Source organism: Talpa occidentalis, unplaced genomic scaffold, assembly GCF_014898055.3.
Source record: "Talpa occidentalis isolate TD23 unplaced genomic scaffold, MPIMG_talOcc4v2.1 talOcc4.3, whole genome shotgun sequence".
NCBI lineage: Eukaryota > Metazoa > Chordata > Mammalia > Eulipotyphla > Talpidae > Talpa > Talpa occidentalis.
In genome coordinates this window covers 123,380,977-123,407,875 of record NW_023603184.1, presented here as the reverse complement: position 1 = coordinate 123,407,875, position 26,899 = coordinate 123,380,977, and the positions used below count along the sequence as shown (strand labels likewise).

At 41.5% G+C, this 26,899-nt stretch overlaps 1 protein-coding gene across 1 annotated transcript in view; it reads right to left on the bottom strand.

Moving 5' to 3' along the window:
- Window positions 1-15,053: 15,053 nt before the first annotated feature.
- Window positions 15,054-26,899, bottom strand: part of AOX1 (aldehyde oxidase 1) — a 67,271-nt gene continuing 55,425 nt past the window's right edge. Inside the window, exons 27-35 of the mRNA XM_037523799.2 lie at window positions 26,780-26,875; window positions 24,515-24,643; window positions 23,830-23,904; window positions 22,382-22,434; window positions 21,082-21,196; window positions 19,649-19,714; window positions 17,268-17,456; window positions 16,689-16,856; window positions 15,054-15,811 (exon numbers count right to left, since the gene is read on the bottom strand). Coding sequence (XP_037379696.1) covers window positions 15,761-15,811; window positions 16,689-16,856; window positions 17,268-17,456; window positions 19,649-19,714; window positions 21,082-21,196; window positions 22,382-22,434; window positions 23,830-23,904; window positions 24,515-24,643; window positions 26,780-26,875 — 942 coding nt within the window. The 3' untranslated portion in view covers window positions 15,054-15,760. The remainder of the gene's footprint in view (window positions 15,812-16,688; window positions 16,857-17,267; window positions 17,457-19,648; window positions 19,715-21,081; window positions 21,197-22,381; window positions 22,435-23,829; window positions 23,905-24,514; window positions 24,644-26,779; window positions 26,876-26,899) is intronic.

Genomic DNA, 26,899 nt, shown 5'->3' with positions numbered 1-26,899 from the left:
TCCAAGGAAATTTACCACTGAGAAGTTTAGCAGTTCTAGTGGGAACTAAACATGATTAGTTGACACTTGGGAGGGAGATGATATAGGGAAAATAATAGCTGAAGAGTGAATAATACTTAGATTAAATGCTCTATTACATTGTCTGTAAAGTTTTTTTTTTTTTAATATACATGTGAGAAGCGTTATTTTTTTGCAAACTGCCATCCTGGATTTCATTCTTATTTATACTTCTATTGATGTCAGAAATACCAGATGTGGATTCAAGGAGTCTATTCCCAATATCAACCTTAGGCCTGAGGTCATTAGGACTTTGTTCTGGGTCCCCTCGGCCCCTTCTTGCCACACTCTTTCATGAGAGGCCAGGAATTCTCAGATCCAAGGGACAGTCCACTTGAAGCCAGGACTCCATCTTCTAGCCACAAACCGTGGGCACCCAAAACCTCAGGATTCCCTGCCCCATAGAACCAAACCCAGTTCCAAGACTCATGCAGGTTTCTGCTCTAGTCCCTCTTTCCAGAAAGGGCTGACATGGAACAAGGGAGCTTACCTCTAGGCCTGAGTGGTGGCCAAGGGGCAGCTGTTAGTAGGATGACCTGTGAGCTGGGTGTCTGGACTGTGATGGCATCGATGGAGCACAGAGCTGGGAAGGTTTAAACCTTGCAAATGCCGGGGCAGCAGGTGTGCCCCAGACAGTGATAATTGATAGCTAAGCAGTCAGGCCTGCCTTTAAAGTTTGCCCCTCCCTTTTATTTATTTATTTCAATAGAGTATATTTCTTTTTCTTTTTTTAAAGATTTATTTATTTATGCATACAAGAGTTGGGGTACAGGCCAGAGATGTGGGGGGTGAAAGGATTCACCAGAGACAGAGCGGGGAACGGAACAGGCAGATTGACTGAAAGACACTGCTGAGGGGAGCAGTGGGCGAGATAGGAGAGATCTGCCTTGCCATGTGGGTAGCTCACTGGCCGTCCGGGATTGAACTCGTGCTGCAGAGGCTGTGGATTGCTTCATAGTGCTGTGCTTAACCCCTTGTGCCACCAGGGAGGCTCCGCCCCTCCCTTTTAAATCAAAATTTTAAATCAAGCAAACTTGACTTTTAGAGAGAATTATGTTTCTGCTGTAATTATTAAACCATTTGCAGAAAACACTTTTTGTTTAAACTTTTTTCTATGTTGGATTATAAAATTAATGCATGTTCATATAAAAATCACAGAGTTACTATAAAGTCTAGAAAAGAAAATAAAATTACTTCATAACCCAACCATCAATATGTGTCCCTCCTTTTCATTTTGGTTCTGTCTTCTCTCTATATATATTTACATTGTATATACAATTTTCTTCCAACAATTTGGTGTCAGATCACTCCATTTAAAATTTTTTTCCACTTAAAAATCATTTTCATTTTAATTCCTTTGAATATTACTCATAAAGAGATTCTTCAAGGTATGAGTAGCCTACCTTATTTATTTAACCAATGATTTATTTAACCAATCCCCTGTGTTGAACACTTAGGTTATTTCTAATTTTGGTTATAATAAAATAGCATTATGACAAGTATCCCTACACATGATAAACCTCTGGCCTGCCTCTAATTATTTCCCTGGGGCAGGTTCTTGGCAGTGGAATTGCTGGCCCAAAAAGCGTGTCCAAGGAAGCGTTTCATTCCCTGGGCACCGATTTGAATTGCCTTTGTGAGCTGTCTCTTGCCAAGACTGGTTCTAAGGGAGATGTGAACTCAGTTATTAGGAAAAACTGGCAATTACTAAGCAAACGCTTTGTGCTTAGGACTTTCTGTACATCATTTATGAGTATCATTCAACCTTCCCAACAATATCTTTGAATTACTATTCCAATTATACTGCAGGGGGGATAAATTAGCTGGAAAGGTACAAGGCTGGGACTAGAGCTGGGTCCTTTCTTGCCAAAGTCAGAGTCACCAAGCTGATTCTATCTTTGCTTAGCTACTACTTCCTGCAACCCCGGCATAGGGCATCCTTTTCTTCCCAGGAAGACTTGCATTTGAGGTGGTTGAGGGTTGTAGGAGGAAAGGGATAGAAGAACTAGGAGACAAGTGCTTCTAGATCTTTTCCACACCCTCTCCACCAGCCCCGCCAAGCCCTGTCAGTCAAGTTCATCATGATCAGTTAGTGGAATGCACTGAGGTCAAATATGAGAATCTGCAGATAAAAGAGGAAAGAAAGAAAAACACAGAAGCTTTGTTCTCAAGGTTTCTTTTCTTCCTGATCCAAGCAACCCTTGGCATCCCCATTCCTTCAATAGCAAGGTGAGACCATGGGTGAAGCATGGAGGTAAAGAGCAGGAGTCCTAGAATCCTGAGATACTGCAGGAGCCTGTGCTGGTGGTGTGTTGGGAGCCGTGGTTGTGTTGCTGCAGCAGGGGTTTCACCAGCTGTCAGCGTGCACTCAGCGAGGTTTTTCTAATTGACCAATGTGAATAGAATTTAGTCTCATGATCATAATCTTCTTTCACTGATAAGGAGACAGAGGCTTGGAAAAATGAAGTTATTTATTAGATTATAACTAAAAACCAGCAGAATTGTAATTTGAAGCTATGCATTCTGATATTGGAGCTCAAATGTATAAAATAAAATTTTGTATTGCCTGTAGTGATTAATAATAATTACAATTTTGGGGTCCTCCCTGGTGGCACAGGGGTTAAAGACACAGAGCTATAAAGATATTGCCAGTGCCAGCAGGCCACCACCCAGACCCCAGGATTGGCTCCAGTGAGGGGTTCCTCCTTCTGCTGCTCAAGCTATGACCCCTCCATCCATTTCACCCTGGAAATCTGGCCCAGTCTTTTCTCTGCTTATTTGACCCAGTGTTCTAGCTCATTAAGTTAATCAAATGATATTTAAACCCCCAAGGAAACCAAATCAGAAATACATATGACAGTCGCAGGTACCGAGTTTCTTTAACACATAATTTCAAATAAATAATGAATGAAAATTTAAAAATGAATGAACAAATAAACAAATAGGTTTTACCGCAACTTGTCTTGCTTTCCCAGCTCAGGTGAATAGTAACACTAATATTTATAACTTCGAGGCACCATAAAAAATGTTTTATGTGGATTATTCATGTCAATTTTGTTTATATAGCTCTCTAGTCTCCCTTTTAATCTTTCTTTTAGACATTGCCTTGCATATCCTCTTTTGGCATCATCTTAACTCTTTCTCATTTTTCTACATTCTTTAAACAATTTAGGTACCAAATATTTCTGGAGATATATAGCTTCTGCAGTTTATAAGGTGTATCTTTGCAAGAAAATGATTATAATTTAAAAATTAATGATTCCATATAGTCTTTCTACCTACTTACCATAATGATATGTGTGCATACATGCATGCATGTGTGTGAGTGTGTGTGTGAGTATGTGTGTGTGTGTGTGTGGTGGGCAGAGGAGGGTTTGAAACCAATTCTCTAGAGATGTTACAGGTTGCTTAGTGGCTATTGATTCCATGCAAAGTGAAAGATGGAAATGGTTTCTCCTCTCTCCCCATAGAGCATTAGTGCCAGTCAAAGATGGAATCACATTTAGAGAGGACATAGGCATTTATTTCACAAAAATGTTTCACTTTGGCTGTGACTCCATGAAATGAAATGACAGTATGAGAAATAGATTCTTCTCTGTTTTTCCCTATCACAAAGCCAGATGTTAGGAAGATGGCCTAATCTGTTTTCACTTAGAATATACTATTTTATAAACCTCCCTTCAAAAAAAGCCATTATGGCTCTCCCTGTCTGTATTTCTGAGAAAAATATCTAGTTATCCTCACTGCGATGGGCAAAATGGTAAACCTCAGAGTCTCTAAAGCACAATATTGTGTTTTCCTTGAAAACCAATTCCACATAATGAGTGTGATATTTTCTATTTAACCCAGAAGTGCTGGCTCAGCAACAATCAGTTGCTGTTTCAAACTCACAGGACTAACACTTTTCCCACTGTCCGCAATGGGACTGTATCTAGTACAGAAACATAAATTACCCAGGGAAAAGAAAATACATAATGTTTCTACCCAAAGGCAACTCTTCTGTCCTTGGCATTGTCTTCCTCATTCACAACTAGGACTCCTTTCTGCCTTCAAAAAGAATCATAGATGAAATCCTAGTAGCTTTTCTAGATTTAACCAGAGTCATCAGAAGACTGTAGGGCATATTTCTGGAAAGCACTCTGTGGACAGGTGCAGACTGGGAAATCAGTGGAGAAAAAAGAAACACACACGGGTGTAAGTCACACGGCTGGATTGTGTGTACATCCCGAGCAAAGAGACAATGGCTCTCGTTCCAGCTACGTTTGCAAATGTGTTGATGTTGTGAACAGTCTTAGAAGATGTCTTGGAAGACAGTGTCTCCCTGTAAAGGAACTAACAGGGATGCTCACTGTCCCATGTGATAGAGATAACACCACCTTCTAGAAGGATTAGTGCCTATTATAAGACTTGTGCTCCTTGCCTATAACACAAACATTGCATATCGAAGTTATCAACTGACCCTCTCCACACTGCTTTATGGGAACTGAGAATCAGGGAGCTGGCATAAATGCTAACACTGTAGCTAGACAATTATCTGAAGAGTAAGCCCTTTGTCTCTGACCCAGGAATCTTGTCTTTGGCTAGCATCTGTCAACCTTGTCAGGCTAATTTCTCAGCTTGTATCTAGTGTAAAATCTTACACCCTTTAGCACCACTAGATGATATTAAAAATCTTAGAATTTGGCCTAACCTAGAGGGAATGTCTTTTACAAGGGTTGGGAAAGCACGCTTGGGGGCAAGTTTCTTGGATCTAATCAGGATGTCACTGTATGCATTGTTTCTGCGCATCTTTAGACCAGTGATTTCACTTTTATGGAGGTGGATAGAGACTGAGAATCTGCTGACAGTTCTGTTCTGTGAATATATCCTCAAAATCACATGTAAGTAGTCACTCATTTTGCACATTTGTGGATTCTTAAAAACATTAAGTAGCCCTAATATGAACCTTTCATCTGGACTGATTCCCTCTAAGGATAAGAACCATAGGAATACTGCTCATAACTCAATAGGCACTCAAATGCTTCTAGAAGGGCACATGAATAAATTAGAGAACAAAATAAATAAATCAGAAGACTAAAAAGTTTACATAAATGGCACTCTAAAGTATGAACCAAAGAGGACTCTAGTTATATTGGAGATAAAATAATAAAGAAAGAAAACCCTGGTGATTTTCTAGGGAAAATATCATGAGGGAAATGGTCTCAAGTAAATATACAGATACAGACAAGGTGATTAAGAACATGGATTCTACAGCCAGAATACCTGGGTTCAAATCCTGACTCTTTGACTAGCTAGTAATGTGATCTTGGGCAGTCTATACCTACCTCCTCTGTAGTTCAGTCTCATCATTTCCACAGTTGGCATCATTTCAACCATAAAATAGTGCTCAGCACATAGAAAGTAGTCAATAAAAGTTAGTTATCGTGGTGGAATCTAGCTATCAAAGCACAGCTAGATGAAGATGATCTGTGGTTTTGTTGCAGTGATGTTATTGTTGCTTAATAAGCAGCATTAAAACTGGGGGGATGAGATCCACTAATGAAACGTGGTGAAGTTTAAAAAGAAAACTAATAAAGGAGGTAGGTCCCATAGGATCATAAATATAAAGTGAAGTGGAAATCCAGGATCCTCACAGGAAAGAGTAGGTGAGTCCATTTTGATAGAAGTTTAAAAAGAAACAGAGGGGGACTTCCTGGTGGCCTAAGGATTAAGTTTCAGTGCTATCACCGTGATGGCCTGAGTTTAATCCCAAGCTGGGGAGCTAATCCACACATGGCTCAGCAGACCTCTCCTGTCTCACCCACTGGTTCCCTTAGCACCTGTTCTGCTCCCCACTCTGTCTCTGGTGAATCCTCTCACCCTCCACACCTCTGGCCTAGCCCCAGTTCTTCCACACACACACATGCAAAGAAACAGAGGAAATGAGCCTGAAGCTCTCTCATTCATCACTCCATGGGCCACAGTGTTTGTTTAAGGTCACTCCCAGATTCACCCTTCTTGTTTCCTGACTAACATTTTTTTTTTGTTTGTTTGTTTTTTTAACTTCTGATGGTTGATCTTCTTTGGCTTTCCTTATCTGTCTCAAGTTTTTGAAAAAGTGCTGAGAATTCTGCTTCTGGTTTATAAACCTGGATTCCTCCATCTGAACACTTAGTTTCAGCATCTTTGGCAGCCTTAGTGTGGTCTCTCTCTGTACCTCCAACTCCATCCTGCCAATTAAACCAACTTCAAACTCCTGAACAACACAGACCCCTTGGTCCAACCAAAGTATGGACTTGGTTTCCCTAAAGCAAATTATAAAACTGGAACAGAGGAAGGATATGTCTGCAGAGGTTCTGTCAATTACTCAGGTGTGAGAAATTCACTTCCAGAAGAACAGGAGCCAAATAGATCTTACATGCTCCAAAAGTGAGAAGAATATGTGAGGGGAAGTGCTGCCATGATGCCCACAAAGCCCTGTGAAATGAAGAATGTTGAGGGAGAGAATCTGTGGGTTCAGAACAAGAGAAGTAAATAATGTCTAATATTCGGGGCCACAGCTTATGAAAAGTCAATTCCAGAATGTACAGGGTATTGATGAACCTTCTCCCATTTACCAGAAACACAGCATGAAAAGTGTAGGAAATTCTCAGAAATGAAATTTGGAGGCTGTAATGGTAAATGAGGAAGAAACAAGGTGATGGGGATGGGAGGAACACATTATAACCAGATTGCTCTCTTGATCAGCAAAGACAAAGAAAGGACGCTAACAAACAATGGACAGAAGGGTAAAATGATAATGAAGGCCAAAGGGTGATCCAGAGCTGTGTCAAGTTGGCTAAGCATTAGACAACGATTGATTTTGTGGAAATATTATTGACAATAAAATGTATTAAGCAGAGTAAAAAATGCACTGCCCGATGAAGATAGAGTCACAGTAACTGATGTCACAGAGAAGGCAGAACTATTTGATTCCCAATTTTGCTTTCCTGTTTCTCAGCAAAGGAGCATCAGCATGCACAGTGAAAAAAGACTTGAAGACCAAGATAGGTGGAGACTTTAACAGAAAATTTAGCTTCTTTAAATTTCTTTAAGTGGTCAGATAGATCAAAGTGAATTGTGTCCCTTGACCCTGAAATAATTTGTAGATGAGACTGAGAAACTGTGGCAGGTAATCTATTTGAGACATCACAGGCAATCAGTGTTAAACTACAGGAGACAGGCAGCCGTTGATCCTGGTACCCAAAAAGTTGGATTTAGCTGAGGTTAATTTTGTACTCAGGCAACTCTCTGGATCTATTCTGGACTGGATTCTTGATAAACTGGCTTCAGCAGTGGTCCACAGGAGGAGACTGGGCACTCAAGAGAGCCAGGCTTGTTCTCTCTTGAGATAAGACTTCTGCTCAGCACTGCAGACAGAGTGCGTGGGCGTCCCCCTAGCATTTAAGAGCCACTGGGTTCCCTCTGTGAGGAGTTGGAGACATGCAAAGAATGTTATTACAGAAAGGTTTGTACTTGACTCAACAGCAACTCAATGTAAACGGTGTTGATTAATTTTCTCATACTTCTCTGCTTGGCTTATTTTGTTCAATATTTTTTAAAGTGATGATTTACATAAAGATGAAGGCAATATTTATCAGCTTTGCAAATAATAAAAGTTTAAAGGTACCTTGACAGGGTGGAATGCCTCCATGAAATTTAATAAGAACAACAAATTTTCCAAAAGGATGAAAAAGGGGAAATACTGCTTTAAAAGTCTTGAGGCATTTCAGTTGAGTGTGAGTTATGAGTTTATGAGTCATAAGTGATTTTCCTCTAATTCCTAAGAGCCTATGATTTCATAAGCATTAATAATACTTAAATAGCAACTGCAACAGCAACAGCCACAACAAAAAATAAAAACAAACCAAAAGGTCACTGCTTCTTTTGGCTAACTCTAAGTACATAATTAAAAGATTTTTAAAGTCGTCATATTTCCAAACACCATTCCAATAACATTGCGATTGCATCAAAATCACCCACGCAAAGACTGTTTCAATAAGCATATGCTACCCAAACATACATTACACTTAAATGATCAGAAACAATTGACATGGTGCCAAGAATGCAAGAGTCATGTGCAAAATTCACTTCGCTTTCTCTGGCTGATTGCCTCAGTTTCCACTCCTGCAAAAGAGGGATGAATATTTGTTAACACTGCTTGAGAGGTGCGGACCATAAAGAGCAACAAATAAATCTCTGTCCAGCGACTTGGTCTAATCCCTTGGGGGAGATTGCTCAAGCACCCCGTATCTCTTGCCGAGGATAACACTTGTCTCACGGTGTGAGAGGTTCAAGCACATCACCCACAGTTGCCATGAACTGCTCCGTGGGGGGCTCCGGGTGTTTCCTTAGGAGTGTGGACACTCACCGCCAGGCCTGAGGTGCAGACCCTGCCCAGAGCACTGTGGCCTTAAGAACCCTTTTCTGAACAAAGAACACAGCAAATCCAGCCTGAAAGTGTATGGGTAGGAAGCGCTCAGAAATGAAATCTAGGCTTATAATTGGTACAGGTAAAGGTAGGCACAGACCTGTCAGGTATCAACCAGAAGTGCTAAGGGACACTAGTGAGAAACTTTCTGGGAAGACGTTCCATTGAAAACCACAGAAAGTGACATTATCTGCTTTTATTTTGTATTTCCCTCCTTCTTCTATCAGTTGGTGGAGGAAAAATGAATTTGGATTGGGGGAATTTAGTGTAGTTTTCTGTTCATAATGTAGTTTTCTCCAGCTTTTCTATTTCTTACTTCCTGTTCTGACATTGGAAGGCTATCTGGTGTTTCATTCACTTCTTGACATATTTTACTAATGCATCTTCAGTAATTGTGTTAATAAATCCTATAAATACTTGGCTTTTAGGCTTATACTTAGCTTTGTGCCTCTTATAGCATGGATACAGAATACAGAATGACAAACAGGTAGTGATGTGTTTTTCTACCCGGTCTTAGACTCAGTGACCTTCCAGCATCCTCAGTGGCACACCATTTCTGTGTGGTATGGGAAGGCATTTTCAGAATGAGATGTAATCCTTGCCCCCAAAGTGTCTATAATTTAGGTTGGGGATATTCAACCTATGTAGTTGTGAGTAAAGACTATTCACGGCAACAAGTGCTAAATTCCTTTATCCAAATCACAAAAGTATTTTTTTTTCCTGGCTGGAAAGAGCAGCGTAGGTATTTACACAAACCAACCATATACTATACTTCCTTGTTTTTCTCAGTTTATCCTAGGACCCAAGATACATGTGAATTATTCCCTTTCCATGTCTTAGTACAGAGGGTTCAAAGTCTCCCTGGAGGGAGGGTTCCTCCCTGGGGCAGTGAGATGATCCCAGTTACTCGGGCAGGGTGTCCCCCCTCTGCACCTGCTTCCCCTGAGGTTTCGGGGAAATGTAATAAATTTCAAACAGTAAAGAAACCTGCAGAAGGAGAAAAGAAGTAGAAAAGGGTAACATTTCTTCCTGGAAAAGGGACAGGGACCTTCCCCTGTCATCTTTGTCCTCTGAAACTGCAAGCTATGGCCCACTGCCATACATCATTCCATTTGGAGACAAGGCACTTCACTCCAACCCTACATATCAATACACTCCAAATGCTTGTAATGAAGCATGATAGAAGGAAAAAAGTTCTACAAATGCAAAAGAAATGGAAAAGTTTCCAGACTTTCTTATTTCCTTGGCTTCCCAAACAAAGATACAGTTTTTTCTCAGGTAGAACGATGAGTTTACTCCAGGGTCTGATATCCTCACTGTGATGTGTGCAGAGGACATGGGTATGTAGATTAAGGCAGCTTTCCTGCAACCCATATAGCTGAATAGGAAGAGTCATCTGGAACATGTTGTTGTCTGATTGAACTAACATTACCCTTTGCAGTTACAAAATTATGTAACTGTATTGTACTTGGCATTGTTTAAGCCAGACAAATGTTTGGCTGTTTCAGAGGGTAACCACAGATAAGCCTTCAACATAACACTGGTTTCAGAAAAATATAAGAGGTTAGGACAGGTTAAATAGCTATAAACATTTAAATTTCTTGAATAAAAGGCTTTTTATTCTCATCACTATGTGCAAAACATATACCTGTTCTTCACTCATATTTGAAAAGTTAACAAGACCTTGGCAATTGTAGACAAATAGTATTATTTCAGCAGCCGCAGGAAAACATGCACACAACCCACTGTGTTAGTGAAGGCTGCTTGCCACCTCCTAGGAGAGGGAACCCGCGTGGGGAAAGAGCAGGGGGCTCTGGGACCAGACAGATGGGGAGCAAGACCCCTCTTCTGCCTGTCTGACCGTGGGTACCTGGCGTCGTATCCTTGCACAGCCCGGGTAGAGTGTGATTAGCCACACTGGGCTACACCCCTCAGCTCAACCTTGACTGCCTTGCCTTTGCCCGTGGCGCTGAGAGCTATGATACCAAGCCGCCCGGCAGGCACCACAGGACAGTGAAAATCAAAGAGCACATTCCTTTCATGAATTATATCCCAGCTAAAGCTCAAGAGCTCAAAAGTGGGGCTGGAAAATTATTTGGCCCACTTTCTTTAGTGATCTGAGCATCCTTGTTTAAAGGAGTAAAGTGTTAAAATGTAAACGGACTGGGGAAATGTGTCCCTAGCTTTCTGCTATGATGTCTGTTCTTGCTGGTTGAAAGTTTTAAAAATATCGGCAACGGATTTTAGACTTGAAGATTTTAGACTCCAAATGTGTGTGTGTGTGTTTGTGTTGGTGATGGTGGTTGAAGGAGGCAGCAGAGGAAGTGGTGGGGAGGAAGAGGGAAGCAGAAGGTTGTAATAAAGAGAAGTCGATACCAAATACTTAGAAGTGCACAAATGCAATTACGAAATGTGGTCTGAAGACATCAATATAATCAAGTGCTTTTCATCTAGGAATCTTATTATCTCGTACTTTCTCCCTCCCCCACCTCTTTATTTCCTCCCCGCTCCCCAGACAACTGCAGATACAGACTGTCTAGTTACCAGCTAATCACCAGCTCACACACTGGCCGCTTGAGCCTAGTATCTCCTTTCTATCAGTTTGTTTCTCGCCATTATCTTAGAAAATCTGGTCACCCCAGGGCAGGGAAGAGTGTGATCTATGTGAGAACTAGATGGAAATTCATCTCCAACCTGACTTAAGGGAGGAAGAAAGTGTGGATAGAAGAGGGAGGCAGGGAAATTAGAGAGACAGGATTTGATTAGAGGAATAACTCAGAGAACAGATCAAATTCGCCCCTGGGGGCTGCCCCGTGTCCAGCTGTCCACCCCCCAGGGGTAGATCTCAGGTCAGTCTCTCAGGGAACACACAGAGGCTACTTTGCCTACAACTTCACAACTTTCAGTCAATTAATTAGGCAAAAAGACTCATTTTAAGGAGGTGGATGAATTTGTTTTCTTTGTGACTAGAAGAAAGGTAAAATTTTCCACATTGTAACATTTAAATTTATGTCAAGAACAGTTTGCATCTTTAACATTTGACAGGAAAATCACATATTGTGCCTCTCCTGGATACTCATTTCTGTTGCTTTGTCTTCTAATCTTTCCTCTTCCAGATCCTGCCCAGCTGCCCAAACCATTCACCACGACCTGTGAGTCCACTGTCTTCTCACCCCAGGTCACTTTTCCACTCAAAGTGGACAACCGGGCCTCCCCGGTGGTGCAGCGGTTGAGCACTGGGTTGCGAAGCTGCCCGCAGCCTCTGCGGCGCCGGTTCAATCCCCGGCTGCTCCCTGGCCACCGGAGGAGGGTCTCACATGGCGCGCAGACCTCTCCTGCCGCCCGCTGCTCCCCTCAGCAGTGTACTTCGGTCCTTCTGCCTGCTCTGCTCCCCGCTCTGGCTCTGGTGAATTCTCTCACCCTCCCGCGCCTCTGACTGTACCCAGTGCATGTATAAACAACAAACAAACAAATAAATAAATAAAACATGCCTCTATTAAAAAAAAAAAAAGTGGACAACCAAGGGCAGCACGGTTGGGAGACCGTCCCCATCACCCTCTGAGTGAGTAGTAGCGCAGACCCTGAGCGTAGCTGGCTGCTCGCACACACAGAGCTTGTTTTCCCTTCTCCACCAGGAGCTGCTTCTCGCCCAGGCAACTCAGGCGTGAGCTAGGGAGGGAAGCTGAGGCGGCAGCGGTGCATGGCTGGACTGTGGCCACCCTCTCATGCGCTTGCTTCTTCCTTCTCCGCCTGCTGGTGCTTGACTCTAGGTGCTCCTCTTCCATCTTACCTTGTTGCTCTGAGCTTGCTTGATTGCATTTTAACAAAATGCTCAAGCTCTTTATTATGTGCATATTAAAATTTCAGTAGCAGACAGACAAGAGGAGGGATGGAAGTGACAGGGCCTTCAGGTAGAGGACAAAGACAAAGACACCCAAATAGAGAAGGGAAATACAGATTGTAAAAGAGAGGGCGATCATGCTAGAGAGATAGGCATGGACCAGATCACAGAGGACACACTTGCCATCTTAGGGATTTGGAACAATCTTCCAGGGGGATGAATAGGAAGCCATTCAAGGGTGTTAGGCAAGGGTGCAAATGATCATATTGTGTGTGTGTGTGTGTGTGCGTGTGTGTGTCCATAAATTTATATGTCACTTTGGCTTCAATGTGGAGAATGGTTTGGAAGAGAAGCCGGAAAGCAGGGCAGTCCTAAAGGAGAACACTGCAGCCGCCGGGGTGGAGGACAAGGAGCTTGAGTAGCCATGGGAGTGAGAGAGTGCGAGGCAGCCTTCAGACCTCTCTCTGAGGTGGGACTGACAGGAATTCATGCCTGAAGAAGTGTGTGCACTCAGGGGACGGAATATCTTGGGTCCCCCACCCCAGTTCTGGCTTGGAAACTCCCGATGGCCATCCTCACAGATCTGTTTGGGCCACTTATGTTTGAGGTGACTTTGTGACATACCAGTGGCAAGCAAAGGCATGTGCTAGGTTTTCCAAACTGGAAACCTATAGCTCAGAGGCCTGAGCTGTAGAGATTCAGGAGGACTCCCCAGTCATGGAAGTGAGGGGCACCTCCTGGGAGAAGGCATGTGACAAGGTGAAACAAGGACCCTCAGCCTCTTTGGGAATTCCAACACGGGCTGGAGGAGCAAGAGGCAAAGGGCAAAAAGGGCACACACACACCAAAGAGATGGGGAGAAAGCAAAAGAAAGGGACAACTTGGGAAAGATTAAGTTGGGAACATAAGTGATGTCCTCCTATGATCTGTAGGAGGATCAGCCTTAAAATGTGTCAGTTCATGTTCCTTCTTGCTCCGCACCCACTCAGATTAAAAGCCTAAGGCCCTGCAACAGTCTCAAAGCTCTAGATTTTTGTCCCCTCCCCCCTCTCTACTTCAGTCACACAAGCCCTCTCACCAGCTACAAACAGGCTGAGCACACCCCCTGCCAGAGGGACTTTGTCCCAAGTGCCCGCTTCTTGGCTGACTGTTCCTCACCACCTTCATTCTCTACCCCATTTCAAGAGCAACCTGTTCCTACCCTCCTCACTCTTCATTGACTTTAACCTGCTCTGCTCTTACTTGTCCCCTCATTGACATCAGTTCTACTCCATAATTTACTTATTTATTTATAGTGTTCTGTCTGACCAGAATATAATCTGCATGAGGGCAGGGGTCTCTATTGATTTTGCTTACAGTTATATCCTAAGTGACTGGAACAGTACCTAACACATAGTAGGTGCTCTAAAATATTTGTGACATTAGTGAGAAAATTTCCTCTTTAATGGGAGAAACCCATGTAACCAATAACAAGAATACCTTAGTCATCAGTCAGAGGCCATTAAGAACCAATGCCTTCTTAACCTGGCCCTGGGACAAAAGTCTTTGGTGAAAGTGTGACTGGAAGAAGATATATATTAGTCTCAGGTACTTTCTACCTCAGTGTAGAACTTGTCTCTGCCATTGATGGAAATGGAATTCTTCTTCTTTTTAAAGTGAGTCATTACATCTATTATGAAACCAGGGATCCCACCAAAAAGGTAAAACGCATGAACTTAGAGCCTTTCCTAGCATTTTTTTTTTTTTTGGTATATATACATATTTTCAGTAATTAAGTCTTGCTGTTTTGCTCCCTTTGAGATTTGTCAGGAAAGATCATGGCAGTAAATTTTTTATGATTCTCACAACTGCTCATTCTTTCTCATGTTTTTCGTTTCTCTGCATTTTTTTAAATTGAGATGTAATTCATATACCATAAAACTCACTCTCTTAGTCTACAATTCCTTGGTGTTCAGTATATTCACAGGCTGTGCAACCATCGTCACTATCTACTTCCAGGATATTTTCGTCATCCCAAAAGAAACTCCATACCCACTAGCTGTCACCTCCCCATTCCTTTCTCCCCTCAGTCCTTGGCAACCCTTCACCAACTTCCTGTCGCTATGAGTTTGCCTGTTCCGGACACTTCGCATAGATGGCATCATGCAATGTGTGGCCTTTCGTGTCTGACTACCTTCCCTTAGATAATGTCTTTTTTGGCCACGTGGTGGCAGGTATCAGCCCTTCCTTCTTTTGGATGGCTGAATGAAATCCCCTCGTGCAAATAAGCCACATTGTGTTTACAGTATTTTGTTATCAGTCACGACCAGTCTGAGGCCACTCTTGGCCAGAGTGAGGTTATTCTTGGCCATTATGAATAATGCTATGAACGTTTGTGTGCAAGTTTTTGCGCAAGGATATGTTTTCTTGGGAGAACCTAGGAGTGGTCATGTGGCAATTCCACATTGACTTTTTGAGGACCTGCCAAACTTTTCCCCACTGCATCCGCAGTATTTTCATTGTCCCCAGTGATGGATAAGGGTTCCAATTTCACTACCTCCTTACCAATACTCACTATTCATCATTCTGATTGCAGTCACCAATGTGTGTGAAATGGCTCTCATGGTGGTTTTGATTTGCATTTCCTTAATGACTAATGAGTTGAGCACCTTTTCATGTGCTTATTGACCATTTATGTAACCTTCTTTGGAGAAATGTCTGTTCAATTCATTCATTCATTTTAAAACTGGGTTATTTATCTTTTTATTGTTGAGCTGTAAGAGATTTTTACACATTCTGCATGCTAAATCTTTATCAGATACATGCTTTGCAAAATTTTCTCCCAGGCTGTGGTTTGCCTTTTTGTTTTTTTATAGTGTCTTTTGAATCACAAGTGCTTTTAGTTTTGATAAAGTCTAATTTATTAATTTTTTACTGTGGTCCTACAGATTCTTTAGATACAGTGCCTGGATCCACTCTGACAAGAAAAGGAGGGTGGTAGAAATTAGAGACAAATGAGAAAATGACAACTTTACAGTTTATACTACTAGCAAAATTATTTAGAAATTGCCTTTCACTAGACAATATAATTTCTGTTGGTAGATATAAGCCAGCTATGTATGAATCACATACAAATAATCATCTATTCCATTCAGTTGAATATATATAAGGGATAGAATAATGGAGAATATCAATCTAGAGGAAACCAGTTAGTATTTATACCATTTAAAATATGATTTATAAACTACTTATGTGCATCTATGAAAATCTAAATGGAACATTTAAAATCAGTGTCATATAGAAGCAGTGCTTTGTGAAATGATTTCTGAGCAGTAAAAATCCGTCTTTCATTCCTAGCATCTTTGACTATAGAAATTGGATACATTTCTGTGTTGGAAGAATCACCCTGTTTTCTCCAGAAGTTTATATTTGATTCATACGGGTACATTCCAAGGAACATAGGATCCAGGTTCATCTCTTGGAATCTAGAATTAAAATACAAATTTGGTTATTTGTAACATGGAGCATACTTGTGACAGGTGGTAAAAAAAATAGCAAAATATAAAATAGGATAAAACCACCCAGAGGATGGCCAGCACGGGAAGGCACTGGAGTTTTAGCAGAAGAAATGGGGAGCAAGTCAGAGAGGATAAAGGGTCAGGACAGACATCTCTAAGAGTCATCATCTCAGGCTTGAGAGGGACAAGAGAAAAGTGGAGTCAGTCTCTGTGAAGTGATGTGTGGAGTTTACACAACAAGCTGGCGAGAGAGGACAGGAGGGGGCCCTCCCCTTGGTATAGGAATAATTTGTGTATAGTCAGAGGAGTCACTGTGAACTTCCTCCTGCAATTCAAAACCCCATCACTGAAAATGACCTAGGAAAGCTGAGATGTTTGCTTAGCAGCGGTGTTGAAGGAGAAAGTCTTGGTATTGAATGGGTTGGGGCCAGAAGGACCCTTCCCATGCTATGGTTCAAAACAGGCACTTGCATAACCTGGCTGGGGCCTGGCTGGGGTACAGAGAGATAGACTGTGGGAGTGGCCTGTATTCTTGGCCTGATATCCTAGGTTCAGGACATACTCCCTCAATTCTATTCCAGAATAAAGTATCCCAGGAAGGGAACAGAACAAGGGCGGCGGGGAGGGGGTAGAGATATAACTGAGGAGTGATATAGAACTGAGACTCTATAGGCAGGCAGGGCCAGGTGATGAGAGGACACAGTCCAAGGGCACTTGCTCTCCTGGCCAGGGCCCTCAGGATTCCTGTCACTTGTCCTTCCAGGGAGAAGCCCTGTGGTGGATTAATGAAACGTCATCAAAAGAACAGGAGACAAGAATTGAGAGTTTTATGCTCAGAACACACCATTTTTGTGAACTTGTCCTCACAGGCCATTCTAATCTTCTCTGCGGTGAGTGGACTGTTGAGCTTCAGGGGCCCAGTTAGGCCTCTCTCCCGACGTGCTGCATTCACGGCATCACGGATGGCAAAAAACACCGAACACCCCAGGAAGACACCAGACTCTCCCAGACCCTGGAGCGGAAACAGATTAACCAGATTGATGACTCTCTTCTCATATACAGGTAGCAACATGCATATGTGCACGTGTTGAAGATTTTATTCGCAACTTTTTCATTTAAAAAAGTAAATATTTTAGTATGTCTATTCTTAGTATTATAGCCTTTCAAGGAGGGGATCCCCATGGAGAAAGCAGAGATAGCAGAGGCCTGAAGATGACTATGGCAGATGAAAAGTCAGATATAAACTAACAGCAACAGAAGACAGGCTCCCAATTTGGAATATATTTCTTGAAAATTTTAATGTTATTAAATTTCCTAATACTGAAAATGTTTACTAGAACCCCTGAATAACTAAGAGAAGAATGTTGCCCCCCACTACACAGATAACACACTGACATGCTTTCAATCACAGAACACGGCTTACCTTAGATGAATATAGGGTATTTGAGTTTTCAGATGGAGGCAGCAAAGAAATATACAACTCTGTGGGGATGTCGCAGATGGCAGGGATTTTATATTGGTTTGGACCACGAGTATACAGGACACCCTGAGGAGAATAATTCAGCTCCTCCATTGTGTAAAGTCCCATGCCTTGAATAAAGGCACCTTCAATCTGAGAGGGGGAAAAAGAATTTCCACATATGAGAAAATACATTCAACAATAGCATTTCAAGTTCATTCTTCAGCTTGTCTGAAGTTTGGAAATACAGTTTAAGAGGATTTTCATTGTGCCTTGGAGCATGTTTCTGAAAATTTACTTAAAAATTCACCTAAAAGCATTTCTAAAAATTCTTATTTAATGCTAGTAAAGGATTGTAGTTTGGCTGTTAAAATTATAGCTCTGGAAGAGGCCTCAGAGCCTCTGTAGCCCCAGGGCCCACACTGCTTCCACCTATGAAGTAGATGAAGCCCTCTCTGACTATGTCCACAGACACGGCTCCAAAGGCTTGAGCATCTGATATCTCATCTCGTCACTCTCACTCATGAGTGGGGTACCCCTGTATTTCTGGACTCAGTTTCCTCACTTATAACATGAAGGTTTGAACTGAGGGCTCGCTCCTTAAGATACTCCATTTCTTAGCTATCAACACATGGGCAAAATGACCTTTCCACACATGTTTCTGATTCCTGGATCTTTCTTTATGTGTTTCCTTCTTGTGATGCTAGCTAGGTTCTCCATCCTCACTTTATATATATATATATATTTTTTTTTTATATTTTTTTACATCATTTTTCATTTTTGTACAATGCATGCATTTTCATCTTGGTTATAGTCCCCATACAAACCCGCCCCCCTTATTTTGACCATAATCCCTCCTACTCCCACCTCCCCTGTAGTGCATCTCTGGTTTATAGTTGCTTATTGATTTTGATTTTTGCTTTATTATAATTAGTCTTTTTCCTGGTCCCTTATTTCTAAATTCCTGCTATGAGTGAGACCATCTGGTATTTTTCTTTTTCTTTCTGTCTTGTTTCACTGAGCATGATCCCTTCCAACTCCATCCATGTTGCTGCAAATTGCATGAGTTTATCTTTTTTGATTGCTGAGTAATATTCCATTGTGTATATGTACCATATCCAGTCATCTATTTTTGGGCATTTGGGTTGTTTCCATAGCTTAGCTATTGTAAATAGTGCTGCTATAAACATAGGGGTGCAGGTGCCCTTTTGAATTAATGAGTCTGTGTCCTTTGGGTAAATACCTAGGAGTGGAATTGCTGGATCATATGGAAGCTCCATCTTTAGCAGGTCATCCTCACTTTTGCTGTTGTTCTCTACCACCATGTTAGACGAAACTTCCTGTAACTCCAGACTAGATCCCAAGGCCAAGCTAAGCTCTGTCTTTGCAGGTCCTCTGCCAACCTGGCCCTCTTCATTTGTTACCTCCTGCCTCAGGGCCTGCTCCTCTGAAGCAGGTGCTCCCCAGTGTCATTGCCTCACCTTGTAGCCAGCAAATTTCATGTCTTCCTAGAGGCTGATTTTCTCTACTCTCCACCCAACCTGCATGCCTCCTTCTATTCTTTCCCTGACTCTCTCCTCCACACCCACTTCCTCCCTGAAGCCTTTGACTTCTCAATTCATGTATTCTCTCTGTTCTCCAAGCAACGTCATGACTGGAGATACCACAAGTTATGTTCTCAATTGGAAGTAGTGAGCTGAACTGCCCACGGGTGTGAGGCAGGTAAAGAATGCGAGGAAGCTTCCAGGTGGGCCCTGTGAGCATGACTCTCTAAAGAGGCAACTAACTGACTTTCCTTGGTGGAAATGAAACAACAGAGTTGGCAAATTTTTTTTTAATACATGTTAAACATTTGAATATTTATGAAAATAGTTTGTGATTTTCCAATCTTGTCAATTATTTTAAATTTATATTAAAATATCTCTGTGAAAAACAGGTTACCTACTGACAGCTACTGCTGTGGTTACTTGATATTTGTTATCCCAATCCAACCTTCAAACTCCTTGGAGCTAGAGCCATCAGTGCCCAAGGCTTGACACTCAGCCTGCATTTTACTTCAGTCCTAGAGTTGTGGCTTATTTTGCCATGACAAGGCTTCATCTTGCTTCATTCAAGTTCCCCAGTCACAGATTGTATTTGTTCAAAAACTACCTAAAGCACCTTTGTCTCTTTCCCTTTTTAAAGAAATAAGAAATTTGAATTCTGTGGGTGACCTGAATAAGACTCTGACAAAGAGGGTAGAAAAACAAGATTCTGACTGAGCAGGATGGAATGTTTTCTCTGCAGATTACTGTAATATTTCTGGCTTTTACAAACAGGCAGTCAGGCAAATCAATTATGCATACCTGGCCTATGTCAAGGGCTGGATTGATACTGTAGCCAACATCCATGACAATGTCCGTTCTGAGGTTCTAGTAATAAAAATAAAGCAAAAATGTTTATTTAAGTGATTACAACTTACAGAAAGGTGAGAAACAGTTCCTGCCAGGATGGCATGTGTATAGAACCTCTCTTTGGGCTACCTTATATTTTAGTAGAAAGAAGCAACAAAGATTTTTATGATGCCACCAAACTTATTACATGTAATCCAAAGTTATACAAGCACTCTTTACTAGTTTAAGCACTATTTTTTTCTTGGAAACAATAAGAGAGAAAAATATTTACTTGTCTTTGCTTCCAGCTGAGTGAAGTAACATATTGAGTTATCCACCATGACAGACACAACATGTGACACACAAAACCTCCATGACACTCATTGTGCAACACTTTGTGTCTACCACACAACCCAGCAGCCAGAGTCCAACTTGGCTGGGTGATGTTTACTGAAGCAAAGAGTTTAGGGCACATTAACAAAAAGTCTTTCAGCTGTCACTTGCTGTTCTTGACATTTCATTTTTTGATTGTAGCTATTTCATTTTTACAGGAAAGCAGATAAGAGAGTAAATCTGACTACAACTCAGTGAGCAAAAGTTCTCTGCTAACCTACAAATGAAGAGGAGCAGAGCTGGCCAAGCAGCGACACCTTTGCTCTCCGGTGAGCCTGGCCATTCTTTATGTGATGTGACGGTCTTTGCCATGACAGTCTACTGATGACTGTTAATGGAACAAAGCAAACCTCAGACTATTTGATCTGGGCCTTCCATCAAGACATTTTTCTTAAAGCAATTAGATAGTGATCAAGAATGCTTTACTGCAGTAAAACTTCAGGCACTTGCCTCCTTGAAAACACAATGCAATGCAAAACTGCTTAACACCAGTTAGCAGGCTGGTCTTCCAGGAGACAAGTGGCCTCAACTGGAGGAGAGGAGAGGTACAGCATAGTGAAGGTTTTTCTTTCAAAACTTCGGAACTCCTGCTGTTTGTCATGTCTTTGGATAAGTCTGAAAAGAGTGGTTTCAGTTGTGCTAGCCTGCTTACATAACCCTTAAAGCAGGGTTCCCACTCCTGGCTTTCACATTTTTATCTAGCATTGGCATTTCACAGAAGAGGTTGGCACATTGGCTGTGCCTACCGTCTACACGGAAACCTTCTTTAGGCTGTGTTTCTTCCCTGCAATGGTTTCTTTCCTAATTAAAAGAGGCTAAAGAAAATAAAGACGAGACTACCAGTTTTTTCCATGGAAGCAACCATATTACCAGTGCCATTGTTGAATTTCTATTTTTTTCTGGTAGTGTAGAGAAATTACTCTCAGGCCAATACATGGCATATCTATGGTGCTCAGATAGATGGAAAACATTTGATGTATCTCAGTGCAACTGGGAGACCTTTTGATACCGACCTTATGATCACCTGTTAGGCAGTCTATTTCAACCTCGGAACAGGCAGCTCCATAAACAAAATATTCGAAAGGATGGCCTTCGCTTGTTTCCCAGTTCATGCTTGACTCATAACCCCTGGAGGAAAAAGAATCTTTGAGGAGTGTTGTTAAGTGGTCATATCCCCTAATCCCTGACCCTGATGATTATGCAGACCCATTAGGAACTGTACTCAGTGTTGTATGTACAATGAAATAGAGGCGCACACTTGCACAATGATGTGCCAGCACATAAGGCAGGTGATAAACCTGTTAATAAATAACTATTTACCTATTTCTTATTAAATTTGCTTTGTATGATAATAAATCCCATCTCTCCTGACCAAAGTCTCCTTATGCCTGGATGTTAGCTGCTGAGTGTGTGGTTATCCATCCTATTGTTTTAGTTAATGTTCAATCATCTAATCCTATTGTCACCAGACTTGGAGAATTCAACCTGCAATTTACACTAAATGTTGCTTTGAAGTTGCACCTGTGTCTGTTCACCTATCTTTCTGGCTCCAGAATTCAGCTTTCTATGTGAAGCGTCCATGGCCCTTGTTCTCTGTTGCTATTCTGGTAGAGGCATAAGTGTCATGTAAAAGAGAAGCATGGGCCATGTAAAAGAGTAGCTTATAGGACTTTCTAGCCTTCTCTCTAGCCATTAAGTGGAGGTGGTCATGAAAACTTTTCTACTGCCTATTTCTGAAAGCCACTCCATGCTCTGGGCCTCCCGAGGTAACTGACAAAATGACAAAATCAGGTAAGTCTCTCTATACCATCTTGCTCAGTGGTGACGTCCATTAAAGTAATTTGATTGTTTTCCAAAGTACATGAGTTCAGTTGTTCCATATCTTGCACTATATGGCTATTGTCGAATTTCTTATTTCTTTCCAACACAGGTGTGAAATGTTTTTCTCTTATTATGGCTTTAACATGCACTTCCACACCTTCGTGTCTTAACTTATGGGATACTCTGAGTTTTGAACAAAGGATTGACCACAGTTGTGGGGTTTGAGCACTAGACCCACCCAGGATCTAAATAAGACCCATTATGACTTGAATAATCAATTCAGCTATTTTTTGTGTGTGTGTTTGTTTACTTTTCCCAATAAAACTATTTTTTTTGACGTTTGGATTAACTAGCAGTTAAGTGTTTTTAATAACAGTGGTTAATACTAGAAGGGACAGCATCAATTTTTGCCAAAATTGCAAACACAAGTAAAAGTCTTCCTCTAGATACCACTGCTATTTTCCATAGTGTGTGACTGAAAGGATTATTTACCTGAAGTATCCAGTAGCGGTTAGACTTATGCTTTCATTAAAAGCAGCCTCTGCCTGTGAAAGAAGAGAATGGCAGGACACAGTAAGGATATTTAACGAAAGAATCATTCAAGAATTAAATTTTAATTTACTATGTGTTAAATAAATCTATCAGGAGTAATAATTAGGAAGGACCAGATTAATTTAGTTCTTTCAGCATTCTCCAGCTCCACAAAGCAATTATAATGCACTGTTAGGGGAACAGCATTTATTCAATGCATGTGACCACATTAATGACTGCCAGGCTATGCTGAACTTATAGACTGGACTGCAGTGGGTAGCATATGATCTGCTTAAGAAGACTTGACTCCATCATCTGGAAAGACAAGCCATTAACATGCCACATTTCAGGAAACAATGGGTGGCTGGAGGTTTAATTTGAATATCATGTATCCATAACAGTCTTAGAAGAGGGGTATAACTTTGCTAATGGTCCATGAGTTTGTAATGCACAGTTGGTTAATATACTGCAAAATGGAGGTGAGGTTTAAGTCCCCAAGTCTGAGAAAGAAAAAGGGGAGAAGTACAATCATTAGAGAATCAAGGAGGTGGCAATCTGCTAGAGAAGGACCGTTTCTCCCGCACTCACTCACCGCCTCTCCCTAATCAGATTCTCCCAGCCCTCTGGACCCAGGCAGCACAGAGCATAGGGCAGAAATGAATGTGCCCAGAAAGGATTGAGAGCGTCCATAAATAAGAATTATAGAATGAATCTTAACTCTGAGGAGTAGCAGGAGCAATTTCTAAGTAGGACTTCTAAATGTTATTTCCCCCAGACCAACACTTTGACTGTAGCATCTTGGAACAGTCAGCAGGACATGTCCCGCTTTTGCTGATATCCATTCCGCACCATCTGGGGTTTTGTATCCCATTGCTTCAAAAGTTTGCTAGTTCACTTTAGAGTGTGTGTCTTTTAATGAGATTGCAATTAGATCAAAGGAAGTCATTGAATATTTCCACAATTTAGTGCCTCGCAGGGGTTGAATAAATATCCAGGGGCTTGGTTTCCTATTTCTAAATGATCACTTATGTGATTTTTATTTTTATAGAAATCTAGTGTTGACTTCCCATTTCAGGGGCAGTAGAAACCAAAGAAAGAAAACAAATAAATTTATGGCAAATATCTAGGAAGTACCTAGATCATAAGAAGAAACGTTAATTAACTATTATTCACAACCAAGAGTTCTGGGCAGAAAAACCACCTTTTTCTCTAATAAGGTGATTTTCCCAAATGCAGGAGTTCCCCCACTCCTCTATTAAAGGGTTTCCACAGGCCAAGAGCCAAAGGGCCTCTGTTAAATTACTATGTAACCATAGTAACTTCTAAGGTGTCCACTGTCCACTGTATGGATATTTAATTCCCTCCTTTTCTTATCCTAACACAAAACATAGAGAAACAGTGATTCTCACCCAGTCCTTCCAAGTGCCTTGAGGATTCTTGCTGATGATGGGTTCAAGGCGTTTTAGAAGAGTATGACAAGCATCCTAGGGATTATTTTAAAATTAAAATTAGAGTCATAATTTCATACAAACAACACAAGAGCTAGCATGACATAGCTTTATTTAAGAGGCCCATGAGAAAAAAGAGACCAAACCCATGAGGTGATGTGAAAGGTTTCCCAGGGGTGGGTGAAGTGTGAGCTGGTCTCAAAGATGGACCATCTGGGATGGGGGCTTTGCAGATTGTGCTAAGAGCTCAGGAGAGAACAAAAAATGTTGGCAGCCTGTTGGGTGCTGTTTTAAACACAGGATGGTCAGATTTACTTTATGGGAAAGCTTGCCCTGGCCATGTGCAAGCAGAGTGAAAGGCAATGAAACTGGGGTAGAGACAGGGCCCTGCAGTGGCCGAGGCAAGAGGCACATGTTTGAATGACCTGACCAGGAAGCAGAAAGACACAGACGCATTTTCCAAGTGGCACTGACATGCATTGCTGGCCAGAGGGATGTCAAGGGTGAGGGGGTGTTCCAGCCACTGGGTGCTGTAGCTCTGAGTCTGAGACACGGGGAAGCATAATTTGCAATGAGAAGGCATGGGAAGGAGAGGGACTGGGCATTAACGATGTTCATGATTTGGATGTATTGCAATGATTTTTACCTTTACTGCCATCCCATTGAGATCCGCCACCACAGAACCTCCAGAGGGATTTGCATTGGGGACTGTTTCTGTGCTTGTTCCACGCAGATGGATGTTGGACATTGGCATTTTTAGTTCGCGACTGACCACCTGGATTTTAGAAGAAAGTTTCTTTTCTCATACCTTGGTTAGTCACAGACCCCTGCACATGTTACATACTAGCACATGCCCACATGGCAGTGCATGCTTGAAGCCCTCATACATACAACAAACAGGTGGGCAGAACCAAGACTTTCTTCAGCTACAAAAATGTCCTCTTTTCTAAACCTTGTAACTGTTGTGGACCTCAAGCCCTGCACACTTTTGTGTTCTGTGACTTTTCTTTGTACATCAGCATCAGGAAGAGGAGGCTCGGTCCCATGACAAGGTAAGAAGAAACACTTTCTATCTTTACCATTGTGAAATCAACACCTCTGAACCCTCCACTGTGACCACACTTTGATCTTTTTTTTTTTTAAGATTTATTTATTCATGCATACAAGAACTGGGGTACAGGCTGATGTGCGGGAGGGTGAGAGGATTCACCAGAGACAGAGCGGGGAATAGAATAGGCAGACTAATTGAAATACACTCCTGAGGGGAGCAGCGGGCAAGACAGGAGAGGTCTGCTGCGCCATGTGGGTTTCTCACCGGCTGGCTGGTATCAAACCCATGCTGCAGAGGCTGCGGACAGCTTCACAGCATTGTGCTCAACCGCCTGTGCCACCAGGGGATGCCCACACACATTGATTTTATCTGATAAGATCAGCTGCATATGCCTCATCTACATTTGTGGATTTGCTCCAGAAAAAGAGCACTTCTTATAAGAAAGGACGATTGTCTTGGAAAAGCAGCAGCACCAACAAGGGATCACTGACCAATGTGAAGACTTAGTTGGCTGCATTGTCTTAGAAACAAAAGGGAGATTTTGCTGGTGAACATACTGACTTCAGCTGATCCACAAATTTCCTCTTTCCCCTGGCAGGATGGCTCGATATAGTCAGCCTGAGACTGCTATGAGGGGCACATGGGGCCCTCTGATGTGTGTAGCTTCCAGAAGACCATCTGCACATAGTGCACAGGCTTAGAAGTAAGGTGTCTAGTGGCCCAGTTAGGAAATCACTGAAGTCTCACCCCAAATGGGGACAATCTGACAAGACAATTCTTGGGTAGCTGATAACATAGAAGAAAATATCTATCCCACATATCTACAATTAGGAAAGTGAAAATTAAAGCAATAATGAAGTACTGTCATTCACCTATCAAGGTATCTAAAATTATGTAATAATCCCTAACATGCAATGCCGGTTAACGGTACAATGAGATGGAGATCACCTGGAAAACAATTTGGTGACATGCATCTGGGGACTTAGGGTAAGTTCTGTGATACCATTCTGGGAATCCATTTTAAGGAAAAAAAATCACTCATTTAATTGCAGTTTATGTACAGAAATATTTACCAAAACTTTCAAAAGTTGCTGCTCTTCAAAGTTTATCAAAGATTGGAGATGGTTCAATTATGCACACACACAGCCATGAAAAATCAGCAAAGAATTCTTAATGACAGGAGGGAGTACTCATTTTATATCAGACTAGGTTAAAAATAAAAATAGGATATAAGATTATATGAGGAGCATGTCAGTGTTTTTTAAAAAAGAAAAATAAACCAAAGCAAAAAGGCCCCCAAACAATGATTATTGTTAAGTGGTAGAATTGTGTAGGGTTTTTTTTTTTTCACCTCTTTCAATGTTTTATGATCTAAAATATTGCTATTATGATTAGAAAAAAATAGAAACAGTAGATAAAAAATAACCAAAGTAAATGTGCTACACGAAAACTGGTAAAATTTGGTCAGATCTAGGAAATATTTTATATTTTTGTATTGTCAATTGTTAAGACACCTCCCTATAAAAAGGGCAAGAAATAATGTTATAGATCAGAATTTATGCATCTTTTTATTACTCAGCAAAGGTTTAAAAAAATCTACTCACATGTTACTATTTTGAAAGAAATACAGTAAATGACCTTCAGCAGTAAGACAGCCTAAGGCTCTTCTGCCACAATCTTTTTGGAGGGTCAGTTACAGAACTGACTTGTTTACCCAGTTTCTGCTCATGGCTAATAGCTTAGCTGCCAAAGCTAAAAGACCTTTTTATTTTGGAACAGAAAATGTGCATTCACAGTTTCTCTCTCATACACATGGCCTCAAGCACATATCCAACTTAATTGAATTATTTGCATTCTTACCTGAATCATTTTCGTGTGGACCCCCTGTCCCATTTCAATTCCACCATGAGTCACCAGCACAGACCCATCTAGGTAAATGTGAACCAGGGCAGAAGCCTATGTGAAAAAGATGAAAAGCAG